The following is an 18,301-nucleotide window of genomic DNA, read 5'->3' as shown; positions in this document are numbered from 1 at the left end:
AAGGCCACCTTTGTATTAATTTCAGCTTTTATGATAAATCATACCCACATAAACAAAAATGAATAACCTTTAATGCAAAATACGCTTCTGTAAAATGCTCAAGGCTATGCAAAGTTTGAAATCTTTGAAATATAAGTGGATAGCCATCTTGCAGAACTCTCCTTTCTGAAGGAAGATTAAATAACCAGACTTAATTGATTCTAACTGAAAGCTTCCGATTGGCTCGTGACGTCACAAAGTTGGTTTGGTACTGATACAAGTACTGCAAATAATATGTAAACAAAGAATATTCCGTAAATATTTCTACGATCCTATTTATCTAATCACCAAAACATGTTGTCTTGTCAACATGATGATTGCAGGAATGATAAAAGAGAATATTCTAAAAGTTTTTGATCGGCAACACGAATATTCTTTGGAAGTAGATTTTCCTCTGACATACTAATCTTCTGGCAGCAAATCCTGGTTTTCGTCACTGTTGTCTGACATTTACTTACATGTTGTGCCTCAATCTCTTCTATTTATTTTGGGTCGAAATTATAGGGGAAAAGTCCCAAATTTGAGATTTCTTCGGACATCGTTATCAATTACCTATTTACTTTCACTTTACAAACCGACTTTGTGACGTCACAACTCAACCGATCATGGTGGCGCCCATAGACGCGGGAAATTCAAATTGCCTAATTTTAAATCACGATTAATTAATTCAAAAAAGGAAATAATTTTGTTTCAATTTAATTTTCATGAACATTTAAAAGACTAGTTTTGATATTTATGACTTGCACAATAACATGGTCTTCTCCTTTAAGATACTGACTGTTTCATGTTTTGTTTTCATACACTTTAGTTATAGTTTTATTACATTGAGTGTATACAATAGTTTTATTACAATTGAGTGTATACAATAGTTTTATTACAATTGAGTGTATACATAAGTTTTATTACATTGAGTGTATACAATAGTTTTATTACAATTGAGTGTATACAATAGTTTTATTACAATTGAGTGTATACAATAGTTTTATTACAATTGAGTGTATACAATAGTTTTATTACAATTGAGTGTATACATTTGTCTATTAAACAACCAAAGATCAAGTCTGTTTTTATCTTTCTTTTCAGATTGAGTGTCAAACCTTTGATAACTTATATCAAGAAGGCTTTTAGTGCAACACATCCAGTGAGTACCATAGATGTTTCTTCTAAGATTTTATGAATGTATTTGATCAGTATAGTGGTAGAGAATTCATATGTTCTGCTGTTAAGGAGGTAGACCTAGGGTAAGGGACACAACTCTTACAAATCATTGGAACGTTTATATTCACCATTTTACATCAAATCTCATGTAAGCATCAAAGTAATTTGGACCGATTTCATTCTGTTTCAAAGGAAAGCTTGAAAGGCTTTGGTAAAATTGAATATGATACAAACATATCACTGACTTCAAGAGTAATGTCCCTTGCCTTAGGTCTATCTCCTTAAATCAAGAATGAAATCATATGAAACTGATGGAACCTTTTTGAAATATTTATTCATTGTTAAAAGGTTATAAATTAATTTGAGATAAATACTATAATATAAACAATATGCACATGGAAAACTTGTTATTTTTCAATAGACAAAATTTTTATTCTTGCCAATTCTTAAGTAAATTTTTATTAGGTATTACTTTTCAACATCTATCCAAAATGTTTAATCTTCAACAAATGTTCAACTTCACTTCTACATGTAGATAAACAAAAAACAAATGTGTCATCGATTATGAGATGTTTCTTCCATCTTATAACAGTATTATATTCTAGTCTGATTATTTTTATGATTTTGTTATTTTTCCTCTTCTTTATTTTGTGTGGGTGGTTTTTCAAATTTTGCAAATTTCAGTGTTTTTTTTTTCAACCTTGAAGAATTTTTTAAGGAAATTTTCTAAAAAATTATGCCATAAACTGATGATGTTTAATCAAATCACAAAAAAATATTGCCAACTGAAGAAAACACATTTTGAAAAAAATGAAAACAACAATTTTCAGATATGATGTTTTGTTTTCAAATGAATTCTGTTTTTCAAATCCACATTTTACCATTGCCATGTTTGTGAGTGGTCAATGTTCCAAGTTGATCGTTTACTTTTGTTTCTTTGTTATTTTGGTTTTTTTTAGTGTGTGTCTGTATGCCTTGTCTGATCTTTATCCTTGGATTATTTTTTTTTTATTTCTACTCTAATCTTGTTTCCCTTGAATACTCTTTTTAATGTATGTTTACTTCTGACTTTCTACTTCTTTTCTGTCTCTATGAAAATAGCTAGGAATTACATGAGTTATAGCTTTAAACATGTGTCTTGTTAATTATAGGCTGTCCGAACTTCTGCAATCACTGTATTGACAGTGATTTACATGTACATGGGACAGCCACTAAGGACATTCTTTGAAGATGAAAAACCAGCTCTTTTACAAACAATTGACACAGAATTTGAAAAGGTAAGATTATTTATTCAGTACCTTATCAAATTCACTGTAATTTTCTTCACTAAATTTGTACTTTTTTATTTACAAAAGTAAAAAATGGCTAAAGTACAAGATATGGTTAGACTTTCCCCTGCAACTATATGTATGAAATTTCACACTTTCTAAAAACCTCTTTATAGTATGAACAATAGATATGATATAGTATATAAATATTCATCATAGAATAAGCTTTAAATTACATGTACTACAAAATGAAGAAAAATTATTGTGACATAAAATGAGATTGATCTTCATCACCTACATAATGAAAACAAGGTGAAGCTCAACTGTTGTGTATTTATCATTCATTACTTATGGTCACTTCTCTTTCAAAGCAACAATTTTAGGGTTTTCAAAATTTGTGATGTGATCTCTAGATCAGCTGTCTCTAGGTTAAAATTTCTGTAATAGGTGAAAGGAGAGAAGCCCCCTGCCCCATCCAGAGGTCTTGCCCCCGCTAGTGATGGTGGTGACGAAGAGGAGGAAGATGATCCTCAAGAGGAAATAAATGTTGCTGACCTCATACCAAGAAATGATGTTGGGTAAGTATTGGTACTATTGAGCTGGGAAAGAAGATCTGAATATTTCAGGAATTTGTATAATCACTTGTGCTAGAAACATATACTGTGACTGCTATGTAAACTGAAACTCTTCTAGAGTGAAGATTGTGTTAATTTAAGGAGGTAGACCAAGGGTAAGGGACATACCTCTTAAAATCAGTGAAATGTTTGTATCATATTCAATTACACCAAAGCCTTTCAAAATTTTCCTTTGAAACAGAATGAAATCAATCCAGGTTACTTTGATGCTTACATGAGACTGATGTCAAATGTTGAATACAAACGTTTCAATGATTTGTAAGAGATATGTCCCTTACCCTAGGTCTACCTCCTTAAGCCAGGTGTCCATTCACTTTTCAAAAGTATTGGAAAATTTATATTTTGAATCATTCATTACAAGTGCCTTGCATATAATTTTTTATAGGGATAAATTCACTGCTGAGCTAATGGAGATGCTTGCAGATAAGAATTGGAAAATCAGAAAGGAGGCTCTAGAAAAGATTGCTGCCATATTAAGTGAGGCTAAGTGTATAAATGGTAACTTGGGTCCACTGCCTGAAGGTTTGAAAGTCAGACTAGGAGATAATAACAAAGTACTGGTAAGTTCTTGGAGTTAGAGAGTACATGGCTGGCTAGGACTACACTTAAAATAATGTTTGTTTCCCCTTTATACCCGACCCTAGCTCCTTAATTTGGGGCCCCGTACAGGTCCGGGTGTTAAAAGAATAGGCCTGCAGCAGCGCTAAGCTTGTCGTAAAAGGCTACTAAATAGTGCTCAGAAACCTAGCCGGGGGCTAGGCGCTCTGCCCACAGAGCAACTGGGATGTGTGCCTCAGGTGGTGGAATGGGGTACCCCTGGCATGTTACATGCTGGGGTTGTCAGGCTATAATACGGAAAACCTGACCGCAAACCATAGTGGTGCACCGTGTTGGGAAAGATGCCACGTTCCTCGCACGTTAAAGAACCCTGCTGTGCTATTCGATAGGAGTTGGAACCTTTGCGCTCCGCCACTGGAGGCTAAATTGCCCGACTTTACCCATCCCTCCCTTTTTCTAGTGGCAATCAAAGTTTGTCGACCCTACTGTCCTTGTGTCCCATCCCGTTTTTCATTTCATCATCATTTCATGTTCATTTTATCAACGGTTTCATGTTCATCGTCTGAATATAGCTGAAATATTGCTGCTCGGACGTTAAACCCCAACAATCAGTCAACCTTAATTTGGGTAGGCAGGTAGGGAAAATACTTTTCATCTATTAAATTTTGCAATATGATACTTTTCAATTACTTAAGTTCAGTCTTTAATAATAAAAAACATGACTTAAGCAACATTTTAACTCGGAGGAAATTTGTCAATGTAAAGATGTCCAAAATGTTCATTGTACCTGACTATCAATGCAGGAATTATTACAATAAAAGTTGACTCATATGGGTTTGAATTTTGGTTTTAGAAAAATTATTTTTAAATGTAGTTGTCTCCCTATAACCTGAAAATATGAGGTTTGGGACAACAAAGCCTTACAATGCCTTGATACTGTTTATGGTACATGAATTAAAGCAAGTCTATGTTAAATAAAAAAAATCAACTCATTATTCAGTATCTTTACCCTTCAGACCTCACTATGTGTATCAAGCTTATATTAAGGTTCAACTTTCAAAATCTAAATACATTGTTAGATTTAGCATATCAAAGAGGTTAAATAATTCAATAACTGCTGTAATGTTAAAAAAAAAAAAATTCAGAAATATTGATGAACACATGATTTTTAAGTCCACTTATCGTGTCATGAAAAAGACAATTTTATTTGATTTTAATAACAGTTGGATGCTTTAGCATTGTTCAATACTTTAATATATGAATATTATATTTAAGTGCCTGTTAAGAAAGGCCATGCCTATTAACTAGCGATCAGAGTTAAACATAATTTGTTTGAATTGGGATGACACTATATTTTAGTGACAATTTTATAACTTATATGTTGCAGGTTGGTCTGACATTAGGAATATGTGTAACCCTGGCTACAAATATGGGTCCACACTGCAAGGCCCACATTAAGACTATTGGACCAGCTCTTCTAGGCTGTTTTGCTGATTCAAAGGTAATATACATTAGATGATTAAGTATAAATTTTTGTAAGAATCAGGCAAAATGAGAAAAATCAGAAACATGTATGTCAAAACCCCACTGATCTGACAACGTAATTTCACTCAAGATTGCTTTCCAATTTGAAAAGACCATTACTTGATCTCTGCACCACAGGATTTGTTAAGGATTTTTTCAAAATAGAGTGTTACAGATATGAGGTTTTTGACAGAGCTTTCTGTCCTTGAAATGTTCATTTTCAGTGCATTTCAATGAAATTACAATAATTTACCAAGCGATATGAAAAATCTTGTCTTTTTTTCTTGATTCTGATGGTACAAATAGTCAAATTAACTTTCAAAATGGTTTGGTTTTTTTCATACCATGTTTCACCCACTGCCTGATTCTTACAGAAACTGACACTTAAATATGATAGTTTAAGACAAATTAAAACATAACAGTTTGTCATGTCTTCCATTTGATATTTGATAGAACAAAAAACAGTCATCAAAGATGTGGCACAAGCAATAAAAATGGTATATAAATTTTTTTTTTTATCATTTCTCAAAGGTTTAATCCTTTCAGATAGGTATTAACATTGTACATTTAAACTATGTGTATTCTACTGGCCTCTAGAAATGTTATCCTAACTGAACAATACTTTATTTTAGCCACAGTTACGTCAGCAAGCTGTCAATGCTTTGAATCTGTGGACAGAAAATACTACGTTGGCACCATTGGTTGAAATAGAAGCTTTCAGCGATGCTCTCAAAATAGAGAATCCTAATCTAAAACAAGAGGTATATTCTTATTTCTGATATTATCTATTGGTTTACTCCTGTCAAATCTGTACTCGGTATGAAGCAGATAATTTCTCTGCCATACTGTCTGTTTCTCTAAGATATGACCTGATTATTAGACTCAATTTTCTTTCACTTTTAAACAAAATTCTGCCACTGTTACATAATTTTACCTTTTTTTAATTGTTTGTCTATTTCCAGTTTTTTTGCTGCCCATGTTTACTCTTATGCACCAGTGTGGATTAATTTGAAAGAATAAGACTTATTTACCTTTATAGTCAAATAACATTTACCCCTGAATATTTAAAAATTGCCAACACAAGTATGTAAAAAAATAAACATCATATGCATATTGAAAATTAAACATATCTTAGTACTTTTTTGCCCAATTTAGTGAATCATTGAATCGTTTGAATTTTTGGGTTATTTTTACAGTTACTTGGCTGGTTATCAGAGAAATTACCAGACCACAAGAAGTTAGCAGTAGAATTTAAAATGTGTATTCCACATTTGCTCTCATGTTTGGAAGACAGGAATGGTGAAGTGCGGAAGAAAGCCCAGGATGCTCTGGTACCATTCATGATCCATACAGGTTACGATAGTGTGGCCAAAGCTACCTCTAAGTTAAAGGTAGGAGGATACATACACATATGTGTTAGCTTTGTATTACATGTATTACAAAAAAGTTATACAATACTAAAAATTCACATTTTAAAATTTTTCATATTTCACAGTTACTATTTTTTGTAATATTGCAAAAATTAATTTTGCATCTAAGTACATGTATATGGTATGAATGGTTTTAATTTTGTCTTCAATTTTTTACAAACTGTCACAAATTCATAGAAAAAGTTGTTATTTTTTTTTTCTGCACTAATTCTGAAAATGTTTGTATTCTATTTCTCAAGTAATATCTCAAGTTTTATTATGTCAGACCAAAATTCAGAAGTAAGAAATATAGTTATTTATAAATTATGTGTCATATCACAGTAGTAAAATTGTTGATTGTTTTCAGCCTGCGTCTAAAGACCAGATTATGGCTATCATTGAGAAAGCACGAGCCAACCTCCCAGCTAAACCAATGAAAACACAGAAAGCAGCTTCTGCTCCGGCTGTCAGTAAATCAGTCAAAGATGACTATAATGAACCTGACCCAGAACCAGCTAAGTCTCGGCCTTTATCAGGAGCAGTGTCCGATTCAGGAGATTCTAAACCTGCTGGCAAAAATGTCAAGAAACCTCCTGGCAAAGGCAAGGTAGGTTATTTGTCTCATATAAATATTTTTTGTAATGGTTCAATGACTATTGTTTGTTATACACTCTGCTTTGTCCATTTGTCCATCCACAAACCTTACAGTTTTCTCTGCAACTACATGTATTTATCACAGCTACTTGATTTTTTGACCAAATGGTGATCATTAGGGAGTGAGAAAGTGAGAAATTCTACAGACAACATATACTTTCTATTTGACAAGTTTGTTTATATCTTGATCATATGACTTGGATTGGGAGAGGTAATATTGCTCACAGTTATTCCAGTTTTTGCTGTGAAAGGTTGCTTTCATTAATTGTAGTAAAACTGTGATAGACATTTGACGGTCTTATTACAAACATCATAGATAAGTTTTACCCAATTTTAATAACATTAAAGTAGAATTTCTCACTCCCCAATGGTCACCATTTTGCAGAACACATAGACTGTGTTTTTTCAAAAACATAAAGAAACAATTCCAATTATTCAGAATCAAAGAAAATCACAGAGACTCCAATTTGCCATTGTTTTATCATGAGCTGGTCATTCACATTTCCTTATTTTACCCAAAAATATAGCAAGATAAAGTGTAGAGTCTCCATGAATTAGACCACGAAAATTAAATGAACAAGAAATACTTGATGTCCATTTATGCCAATTGTTAAAATAACTCTTTTTTTTAACTGAAAAAAATAACCTGAGATACTGTATTCATGAAAATGATGAATACGTTCCTTGCTCTTCAAACATTTCTCAGTTAGTTTTGAAGTAATACAATGTTTATAACTCTATCAGGCTCCTCCCGCTAGCAGTAGCAAGAAAAAGCAAGAAGAGGATACCAGCCCAGTTATGACAGTAACTGTACCTAAAGAACAGAGATTTAAAGAGGAAAAACAACTCAAGGTCTGTTATTGGTACTGCTAATGTGAATCACAGCTGTTACATGTACTTTGATGTTAGATTGAACCAGAATTTCACATAGGAAATATTGGTTATTTTTCTGACAGATAAAAGCAATGATCAGATTGTGTAAATAATGTTCTTACTAGTGTGAAAGAAGTTTTAAGTAGGAAGAAAGGTGTTCATTTATGAAAGAAGATTGTTTTGAGCATACAGTAGGCAGATTTAATAGACTTCGGCTGGCTACGAGCTGCTTTTAGTGTGGGTACTTTTTACTCCATGACAGTTGAAATAATGCTGTAATAATAACATGGGTATAGATTTTAGAAAATATGATTGAAGTAGGGCTTTTATATGCATATTTTTCCAGGTTCTGAAATGGAACTTCATTGAATTAAGAGGAGAATTTATAGACCAACTTAAGATGCAGATGGAAAAGAATTTTAACAAAACCATTATGGACCAGTTGTTTCATAGTGACTTCAAACTCCACATCAAAGCAATAGAAGCATTGATGAAGGTTTGTCAGTATATATCTATTATTGTATGGCAGGTATCAAATTTGGCAAATCTGAGGCAAAAAGGTTTATGAAATATTTTGCTGTTTCTGATTTGGAGAATGCCAAGTGGTGTACTGAATAATGAACCCCAAGTAAATATTTCAGGAAATTTTATTTGGCAGTTTTAGGCAGACTGCTAAAATATGTCAAAATTAGGACCCTGCAAAATTACATGCTATACAGTATTGCTAGAACTATTTGAGATGACTGGGCAGCCTTTATATCGTTATTTTCATATACCCAGATTATTAGATATATATGTGTCCAGGGTTGAAAGATTTATTTCTAGCTAACTGTCCTTTATTGACCTGTCCTAACTAGTTCTGCATGGACTATTACTCTACATAACAAAATATCACAACAAACACTGGGCGCAACCAATCAGGTCAACTAACTAGGGCACATCTGTTGAAATATTCAAAAGTATTTCTTTGTTCAACATACATGTAAGTTGTAAATACTTCTTGTTGAATGGGGATAATTGGAAAAATACAACCATATTTATGAAACTATATCTGAAGTCCTATACAGCAGACTTAAATGGGAATGATGTTTTTATAAGGATGGATTGACGAATAAATTATTTCTAGTTTTCTTGAACATAAAAAATCATAAAATTTATTTCCATTGAAATTTTAGTGGCATTAAACTAAGCAATAGATGTAGTTTCTGAATTGAAAATAATTGGAAATAAATATAGTTCTGTCATCTTTATTTCAGTGCATGTCTCCATTACATGATGAAACTGTGGGCAACTTAGATCTAATCCTGAAGTGGACGACGATTCGATTCTTCGATACCAACCCTAGTATGTTAAACAAAGCTTTAGAATATCTACGGAACCTGTTTACCATGTTATCGGATGATGATTACCATCTTCATGAACTTGAAGCTTCGTCTTTTATACCATACTTAGTGATAAAGGTAGGGTTTTATGTAGTATGGATATACTGTCCACCCATTCATCCATTGATAAATGGTTGTCTTGATGGAAGGAAGCAATTTTTCAATGTTTGACTTTTTTGTTTCTGAGCTTTGGGACGTTCTACATCAAGAAAGGTCTGACATAGCATATGCTTGAGATAAACTGTTGATAATACATGTCTGCCTGTGTGGTAGCACAGACTACTTCAATGAATATGATCCATGACAAATTTATGGCAATGAGTTGGTGTGAATTGGTGAGTTGTTTTTCTCGACTTGCAAACTGCATGAGATAGGGTAACAAAAAGTTGGCCTTGAAATAGTGTGTCAACTGTCATTATAACAGCAATTGCATTTTTCAGACAAATTGTCTTGTATTTATTAGGTTGGAGAGAACAAAGACAATGTTAGAAAAGATGTGAGGACTCTGTTTAAGTTGATCTGCAATGTGTACCCAGCCAGTAAAATGTTCACTCACCTAATAGATGGACTCAAATCTAAAAACTCTAAACAGCGAATGGGTGAGTAGATTATCTGATAGATGGGCTCATTCTTAAAACCCCAAGCAGAGAAAATAGAAAATGGGTGAGTATACTGAGTATACATGATGGATGGGCTCATTCTGAAAACAGAGAAGGGGTGAGTAAACAGTCTAATAGATAGACTCATTGTAAATACTATAAATATAGATTGGGTTAGTAAATTGTCTGATAAATGGACTCAAATCTAAAGATTACAGAGATTGGGTGAGCAATAATGTCTGATAGAATGACTCAAATCAAAGTAACTGTCCAAAAAACAGAATTTCGAGTTCTATTTAAATTTTGCTTTAGTATAATGGCTGGATATTTGAAGATAAAATTATTTTGCCTACAAAATTATTGGTCTGAGATGGTTGAAGATTGTAGTGCTTGTGTTTCCATGCTGTTTCATTTCCATTTCAGAATGTTTGGAAGAGTTAGGGAACTTGATTGAAAGTCATGGTATCAACATATGTCAGCCAACACCAGCTCAGGCCATGAAAACTATTGCTGCCAACATCGGTGATAAAGATAATGGTGTGAGAAATGCTGCTCTCAATACAACTGTTGTGGCCTACATGATTTTGCAGGATAAACTCTTCAAATTTGTACATGTAAGTGATGAATAAGTAATTTTAAAGTTTCCTCATTCTTACTGGTTGTTTTGACCTTGGTTTCCAACAGTAAAACAGGTTGTGTAGTTGTTCAACACTGTTTTGTCTGTCACGCTTATGGGATACCTGTATTGTATTATCTGTAACTTAAGAAATATAAAGCCAATATTATTCAAACTTTGCACAGTGTTTATATTCATGTATATACTGAAATTTTACTTGTAGGCCTGATTTGTCTATTTTCGAGGTACAAGACTTATTTAAACAAACTTTTTATTTTATACTCCATGCAATTGAATGGTGGAGAGTATAAGGCCAACATTTTTTTATAATCTGTTTTACTGGATTTTTTATTTAAAATTGGGTCACGTGGAGCAAATAAAAATAAAAATCCAAGTCAAAATCTTGGCGAGTCGATGGAAAAATAAAAATAAAAGTAATTATTTTTCATTTTTATTTTTTATTGCTATATTCTAAATGTGCGAAAAGTAAAAACTTTTGATGCCCAATTTTAATATACATTTCACTTTTACAATTATTAAAAGACTGATTGAAACTGTTTTCACAATGAAACAGAGAATACACACAAATTTTGACTCGCCCATTTTCAGGATTAATTCCTTTTGAAAAGAAGGTGTATAAAATATTTTCGATGTGTAGATACATTTGTACTCCTTTCTTAGTTTTTGGCTACATTTCCGAAGTGTTTTGAATGTGTATTCATTTGTGAACATTTCGACCCTTCAATATATTTTTGTGTAGGTAAATACATCAGAACCCACACCACATTTAATTTCATTGTCACTGATCAGTTGTGGTTATTAGTTTGAGAATCACATTTGTATTGTGTCCTAGGTATGACTACTGGATGTCAGCATCTTATTGATATAATGTGTTTTGATAATGGTTTTATTGGTAGGTGAAATGATCTTGATGAAAAAAACTGTACCTGAGATGTGCAGTGTTGTTCATCTTTGGTTTATGTAATTTGATAGTTAAATTTATAGAGGTCTATGTTGTTTACAATTATGACATGTACATTTATTACAATGACCAGTAATCACCAGCTGTCCAAGCCAGAGAAAATGGCAAGATGTTTATACAGGACAGTATTTAAATGTGATTCCTTTAATTTATTAATAAAGGATAATCTTTTCACTTGATGGTTAGAGAGGAGCATATTCGAGATAAGATTATTATTTTGAATTTGCTATTGGTATTGAAATAGTTGGTTATATCAGTATCAATCGCAGAGGTGTAATGTTGGATAAGTCTTGCTTTGTAAAATGCAAATTACGTGCTGTACATTTTTACTGTGTTACAAGATATGTTGAGATTTAAACATAACTTTTGGTGTAATTTTGCCCCCTGGTATGTTGGGCAGTGTGCGAGAATGTTTGGTTTAATGGCATTTATTATATTAACATGCAGCTCATGGAGTTAAATATATAAATTCTTGTGAAGCTGTTTGCTTAATAAAAATGTTTGTGGAACCATGGCAGAACACCTTTGTTATGGCCACCACAGCCTTCTCATTGACAATTTCATCAATTATTTCATTGATGGATAGAGAAAGATTCTTCTTTCAGTATTCCTCAATAATGACGAGTTTGAAATAATTGTAGGCTGACCCTCGACCGTTTTGTTGTTGTGGTCAGCCATTTACCTTCATTGTTTTTTATTAACTAAAGATAAATGCTGAGTGCTTCTGATAGCTTACTAAAATAAAATGATCCCTGATTAGTTGCTTCTTTTTTACTAGTCCAATGAAAACTTGCGATCTGCTTTCTTTTATTTTTAGCATGGGATTTTCTCTCAAATATTCCAGTAGTCAGCGGAATTTACAAAAATAAAACCACATTCACATACTTTTATTTTTATTTTATTTTTGGCTAAAATTGGTCGAAAACAGATTATAAAAAAATGTTGGCTGAATGTTTTTAACATGTCCTTTAGTATATTAGTATATCTGTCAGTTTCTTTTTGTTATTGCAACTTCACTCTAACCACTGAACAGAATGTCATGAAACTTGCTGTGTTGTAGTTATATAATATTAATTCTTTCATCTGATGTTCCTGATATTTTGAATTAAGAATAGACCTCTTTTCATTTAAAAACACTAAGTTTTAGGTTTAGTATGTGTTTATTTAAATTACTGTTTGTTTGTTTGTTTGTTGGGGTTTAACGTCCGAGCAGCAATATTTCAGCTATATTCAAACGATTTTAAATTACTAGAAATGGTCCTCTTTAATATTTATGAAAAGATTTGGGCAGTGCACAGCATACTGAAATTTGCAATATTAATTTTTCTTTCGAACATAGATTAAAATTTCTCCCATCCTGAGCCAGAAATTAAAAAATGCAAATGACTTTAATCACCAGGCTGTGATTCAATTTCAGTGAGAGTTTTCCCACCATTTGACTTTTTTTTAAAGTTTTCTATAGATTTCATGGGAGAAACCGTTCTCCTTCAGCCTATTATTGGTTTGAATTATTTCTCCACTCTCTATTGTAAAATTAATAGCTTTATTCATAATTCAAGGAGAATGTTTACCTCTATGAAATAAATGAAATAATAAATCTCTTCGTTAATCAGTCAGTTAACTATCAAAGGCAGTATATCAGGTGATTGTCATTACATCAAAGAAAGATCAACTCAATCCCCTAAAATTAACTACAAAAGTTTAATACTTTATTTAGATACATGTAAATAAACAAGGTCAATAAAGGGATTTATACATGTAATGGGGGATTCATAAATAGGTAATAATTACACAATTTAAAAATAGATAACTTGTATTTACAATTGGGGTATTAGCTGGATAAAGGAAACATTAGGGAAGAAATGTTTTGGATTGTTGTATGTTACATGAAAGTGACCTGAGGTTCCACCTAAGATATACAGGTGTTACAGGTGTCAAAGAAAATCACTTATAGTGGAAGGTGCTATTCTTGCATTTAGTAGTAAAATATAAAATTATGGCAGTTTTGAAGAGGAGACAGAAATATCACAACATACTTAATAGGCAGAGTTGTGGTGTTTTCTTAAGACGTCCAAAACTGACATAATTCTGTTTATTGGTGGTATTGCAGTCAGTTTAATAGAATGTTGTCGTTGGAAATTTCTGATGTATTCTGAGATAGAAAAAAATATTGGACAGTGAGAACATTAGAAAAATGATAAAGTTGCTGATGAATAATTAATAATTCATATATTTTTTTAGTTAAAAGAAAAGGACCAGAGTATGTTGGATGAGAGGATAAAGAGAGCAATGAAGAACAAACCAGCCCAGCCAGTAGAGGAACGACCAAGTACAGCACCTGCACAACCACAGAGACCTGCTAAACAGTGAGTCTACTATTTTCTGTTTCTATTCATTTTTAGTTGCTTGTCTTATTATGGTACACCACTATAACCTTGTCTCTACATTTCGTACAATAATTGCAAAACGACTTTTAAAAAAAAAATTGAGGAGGTTGTTGACTAGCATCTCCTCGCTGTATTATTTTTTTTTCAATTTTGTTGTTGCAGAGTTATGGGACTTAGAATTCTCAATCAGTGGGTAGGTGTTTCAAGTGCTCAGCACATTTATTGCGGTTTGGCCAAATATTTTTGCTTAGAAGGAAATGTAATATCAAGTAGTAAAAGGAAGACCTCAAGGAAGTCATTTCTAACCCAAATCATCAGAACAAGGACCATTAGCCTTTTTTTCACCCTGAAAAGAAAACTGATTCATCATGTTATTAGTCTCAGGAAATAGTTTTCACTAAACAGCTCTAATTTCAGGGTAAGCTTATCTTGAAGTGCATAACAATTTATTAATGAGAGTTTCTTGATTGTAATAATATCTTAATAAGTATCTAACTTGGTTTCATATATTAAAGTATTGCTGTTTATTCCAGGGCTCATACAAATAGACCTAGCACTGCCTTGCCTAAATCTGCCTCATCCAACTCTGTAAAGAAGGAGTTTGCCCTTGAGGTTGATGATGACCAGATGTCTCAGCCAGAAATACCTAACCTGTACCAGTATGACTTAGATGAACTGTTCCAGCCTGTGTCTATGCCTTCAGCTGTGTAAGTACATGTAATATATTTTAGGCTTTGCTTATGAGGGGTGGAGATATTTGCACTCAAATAACCACTTAGTGATAATGCATAGCTATGTTGTTGTAGGAAAATGTGAGACTTCTTGGAACATCTCCTCTGGGATTTTGTTAAAACTTCAAATGTAAACTTCAGAATTACCTTCTTTTCAGAAAGAATGATTTTTGGCCATTCCTGTTTCAGACCACCTACATATACATGTATAGGACATATCTGATGCTATTAGGCAAAAAATCAACAATCAGGTTGTGATTGTAGATGGACAATTCCTTTATGATTTGAAAATTAGTGCAATCTTTGCGAAGTGATGGGAAACATGTCGCCTGACTTCTTCCATTCTCTACTAGTGATTAGATATGCACATCTTCCATTTTGATTTCAGTATGCTTGCTACAGCTTGCAAGTTTAAAATCAAATTTTATCATCTCCAGTAATTTAAACCCTTTCTTATTGAACAAGAATATATATGCCATCTTTAGATTATTCTCTTCTTGCCAATAAAGTTGGAACACTCCAACTTTCATTGAAAAAAGACTTACAAAGGTTGGCAGGACTCACGGTACTGGGTGATTCAGGCAAACTAGTCGCCCTGGAGTCACTCACCTCACCCTCAGATAACATAAAATGCAAAGTGAAGTCGCCCTCTCATTTTCTGACACATCGCCCATGATCTGGACGGTACTCTGTCTTTAAGTGGTATTTTGACCAGAGTTATCTCCCTTCCAGTAACAATCCAAACAAAAATGGCACCTGTTTGAGCAAATGAATTGTAATTTTTTTTAGAAATCTATCGAATTATCAGTTACAGTCATGTATTTTAATCAGAATTTTGTTTCAAATATTTAAAACCGGATATGGAATGAACATTCTTCACGTCAGCTTACGATCGTTCATGTTTTACCGCTCGCATTTCGTTAGTAAATTTGTTATGCGGGTTCTTTGGACTTTGGTTAAATTTAACTTAATTGATAATTCGGTAGAAAACCTGAAGCGTTTCTTTTGATCTTCATGTTTCATAACAGAACAGTAAATTCTCCATTTCGACAGAACATTTCTTAAGCTCGAGACAAGTTCGTACCGACCACTACAATATGTGGCAATAAAGTTTCAGTCTTGATTTGTCAGTAATAAAATTTTAACATGATAATTGATACTCTTGATCAAATTATATGAAGGGAGTGGATATTTTGAACAAGAAATCATTATGGATTAAGTGGGATCAGGAAAAAAACACAACAAAATGAAAATTCCAACAGAATATCAGTACCTGAAATTTTCTATTCCAGTGCTGCTAAAAAAGACAAAATCAATAGGACAATGCAATGCAAGAAGCTTTGCTTTGCTAAATCATATATTAATTTTGCTGTAATAAATTTGGTAAGGGGTAGAGGTATATATTAGAAATACAGTTCCATGAATATATGATACAGTCAATCATTCAGTCGGCAGGCTGATTTCATTTTGTCCATAATATTTAGTTACTTACATATGTAGCTTAAAGAAACAGTAACATTTATCTCAATAAAAGAAAATGAATATATAAAAATGCCTGCTTATATTGTGTGCATGTAAGTAACATATAACACACATAATTTTAAAAAGCATTAGTAAATGACACACATGCACATTCACTTCTCCCTGTTTATCCCCACTTCTCCCTAGTGTCTCTTTGAAAGAGAAGTCACTTCTCCCTGTTTTTCTCAAGTAGCTTGAGCCCAGGTTGGTACATATGAAATATCTGTGAATTATTTTCTTTTTATTTCAGGAGAGCTAGACCTCCTTCACCGATGAGGAGCATTAACTCCCAAGATGCTTCATCAGCAGTTGCTATGGTAATATCACAGATAACAACAGTTGATATCACCATATGTATTCAGGCACTTACACAGGTTTGTAATTATTTCTTTGAAGAAAACAACAAATATTTCTACATGCTGTAAGGAGGATTGAGAGCATTGTTAAAGCCAAATTTGTTTTTTTTTTTTTTTTGATTAATTTAAATGAACAAATGGTGTCAAAGAATAAGGTATTGACTTTTTATTCAGATAAATGCTGGAATATACAATGTTAAAAAAAACTTTTTCTCTCTTATTAGTATGTTGTGGTTTTAAATACAAAAATTAAGGATATCTCAAAACTACTACTAGCCTCTGAAAAAAATGACACAAATTTCATCTTCAAACATATATGTTTGATTCGATGGATTTTATCATAGTTTATTCAGTATATTCTTATGTTTGGAAAGTTGCTTCTATGAAATGAATGTACAGTCAAACTTGTTTGAAGTCAGATGTTAAAATAAGCACTCTCCCACTGACCCATTACATTCAGATTTCATGGCAGGGGAGTCAAAGTCTGAGCCATATAATGTTAAATGGTTTTGTTTTTTTTGGTTTTTTTTTCTGTTCAACTTATAAATAAGCACTCTTCCACTGACCCATTAAAAATAAGCACTCTCCCACTGACCCATTAAAAATAAGCACTCTCCCACTGACCCATTACAACCAAATTTCATGACTGGGAAGTTAAAGTCTGAGCCACATAATGTTAAATGTTTTTTTTTCTTTTGTTCAACTTGTCATAAAGGGAGGTAACCTGCATTCTGGGGCGTTCAGTTTGGTCAAATGTTAACCAGTTGGACAATTGTTTTCCTCTGTAAGCGACCAATTATGTAAGCTGACTGTCCAGCCATTAATTTGCTCTTCTGTGCAAAGTCACTTAAAACAGATTTGACTCAGTTCTAGCATTTTCACTTTGATCATTTTTTTTATTTTTTCAATCAGTCAATCAATTTGGACTAAACTTGCCTGATTGACCAGCTGGACAAATTTTCTTATTTTTACCCATGTGAGTGACCAACTATGTAAAATTTGTAAGTTGAATCTGCAGCTTTTATTTTGTTCTTCCTAGAAAAATCACTTCTGACAGATTTGACTCAATATAACAAGAATAAGTATGGTGTACATGTCAAAGAGACAACAACCCCATTGGCATGAAAATGTCAGCCCAAGTCAATTTCTCTTCCAATGTTTCAATCTTGACCTTCAAATTTTACTTTTTATCTTAACTTGGCTTTCAATTTTAGATTGATGAGGTACTTAAAGATGAAGATAAAGCTGAAGTACTCAGTAACCATGTCGACCAGTTGTTATTGTCTATGTCTATGCAAATAAAGATGGTTTACTCCACTCATATGAGTAGTGAGTTCACCAGTAAAGATGATGTCACCAGGCTGTATAGATGTCTGCTTGGCACACTATTAGCTGTAAGTTCTATACCCCCCGCAAACAATGTTTAAAGCTCTTTCATTTGTCATGCTTTTCCAACACACTCTTTTATTTCGTGATGATATTGTGCACCTCTTATTTTGCACTGCTACATGTATTGGAATGACTTTTGGGTTTTCCTGATGCAAAACATGTACTTCGGTAATTATCAACAGTGAGGACAGATTTTTTCTTCTACTGCTTACCACAGTCA

The 18,301-nt window shown here is 32.8% G+C and overlaps 1 protein-coding gene across 2 annotated transcripts in view; it reads left to right on the top strand.

Annotated features, from left to right (window-relative positions):
• Positions 1–18,301, top strand: part of LOC148610166 (cytoskeleton-associated protein 5-like) — a 59,127-nt gene that overhangs the window by 30,135 nt on the left and 10,691 nt on the right. For both annotated transcript variants that reach the window (XM_088542288.1, XM_088542289.1), the window contains exons 21-37: positions 1,123–1,180; positions 2,349–2,474; positions 2,913–3,043; positions 3,486–3,660; positions 5,046–5,159; positions 5,815–5,943; positions 6,379–6,573; positions 6,959–7,198; positions 7,990–8,097; positions 8,465–8,614; positions 9,375–9,578; positions 9,964–10,099; positions 10,523–10,713; positions 13,939–14,063; positions 14,618–14,791; positions 16,587–16,710; positions 17,907–18,086. In XM_088542288.1, the coding sequence (XP_088398414.1) occupies positions 1,123–1,180; positions 2,349–2,474; positions 2,913–3,043; positions 3,486–3,660; positions 5,046–5,159; positions 5,815–5,943; positions 6,379–6,573; positions 6,959–7,198; positions 7,990–8,097; positions 8,465–8,614; positions 9,375–9,578; positions 9,964–10,099; positions 10,523–10,713; positions 13,939–14,063; positions 14,618–14,791; positions 16,587–16,710; positions 17,907–18,086 (2,560 nt within the window). The remainder of the gene's footprint in view (positions 1–1,122; positions 1,181–2,348; positions 2,475–2,912; positions 3,044–3,485; positions 3,661–5,045; positions 5,160–5,814; positions 5,944–6,378; positions 6,574–6,958; positions 7,199–7,989; positions 8,098–8,464; positions 8,615–9,374; positions 9,579–9,963; positions 10,100–10,522; positions 10,714–13,938; positions 14,064–14,617; positions 14,792–16,586; positions 16,711–17,906; positions 18,087–18,301) is intronic.

This window comes from Perna viridis, chromosome 8, assembly GCF_037379345.1.
Source record: "Perna viridis isolate PV_CMFRI_1.1 ecotype Kerala chromosome 8, ASM3737934v1, whole genome shotgun sequence".
In the NCBI taxonomy this organism is placed as follows: Eukaryota; Metazoa; Mollusca; class Bivalvia; order Mytilida; family Mytilidae; genus Perna; species Perna viridis.
This window is presented reverse-complemented; position numbering and strand designations above follow the sequence as displayed.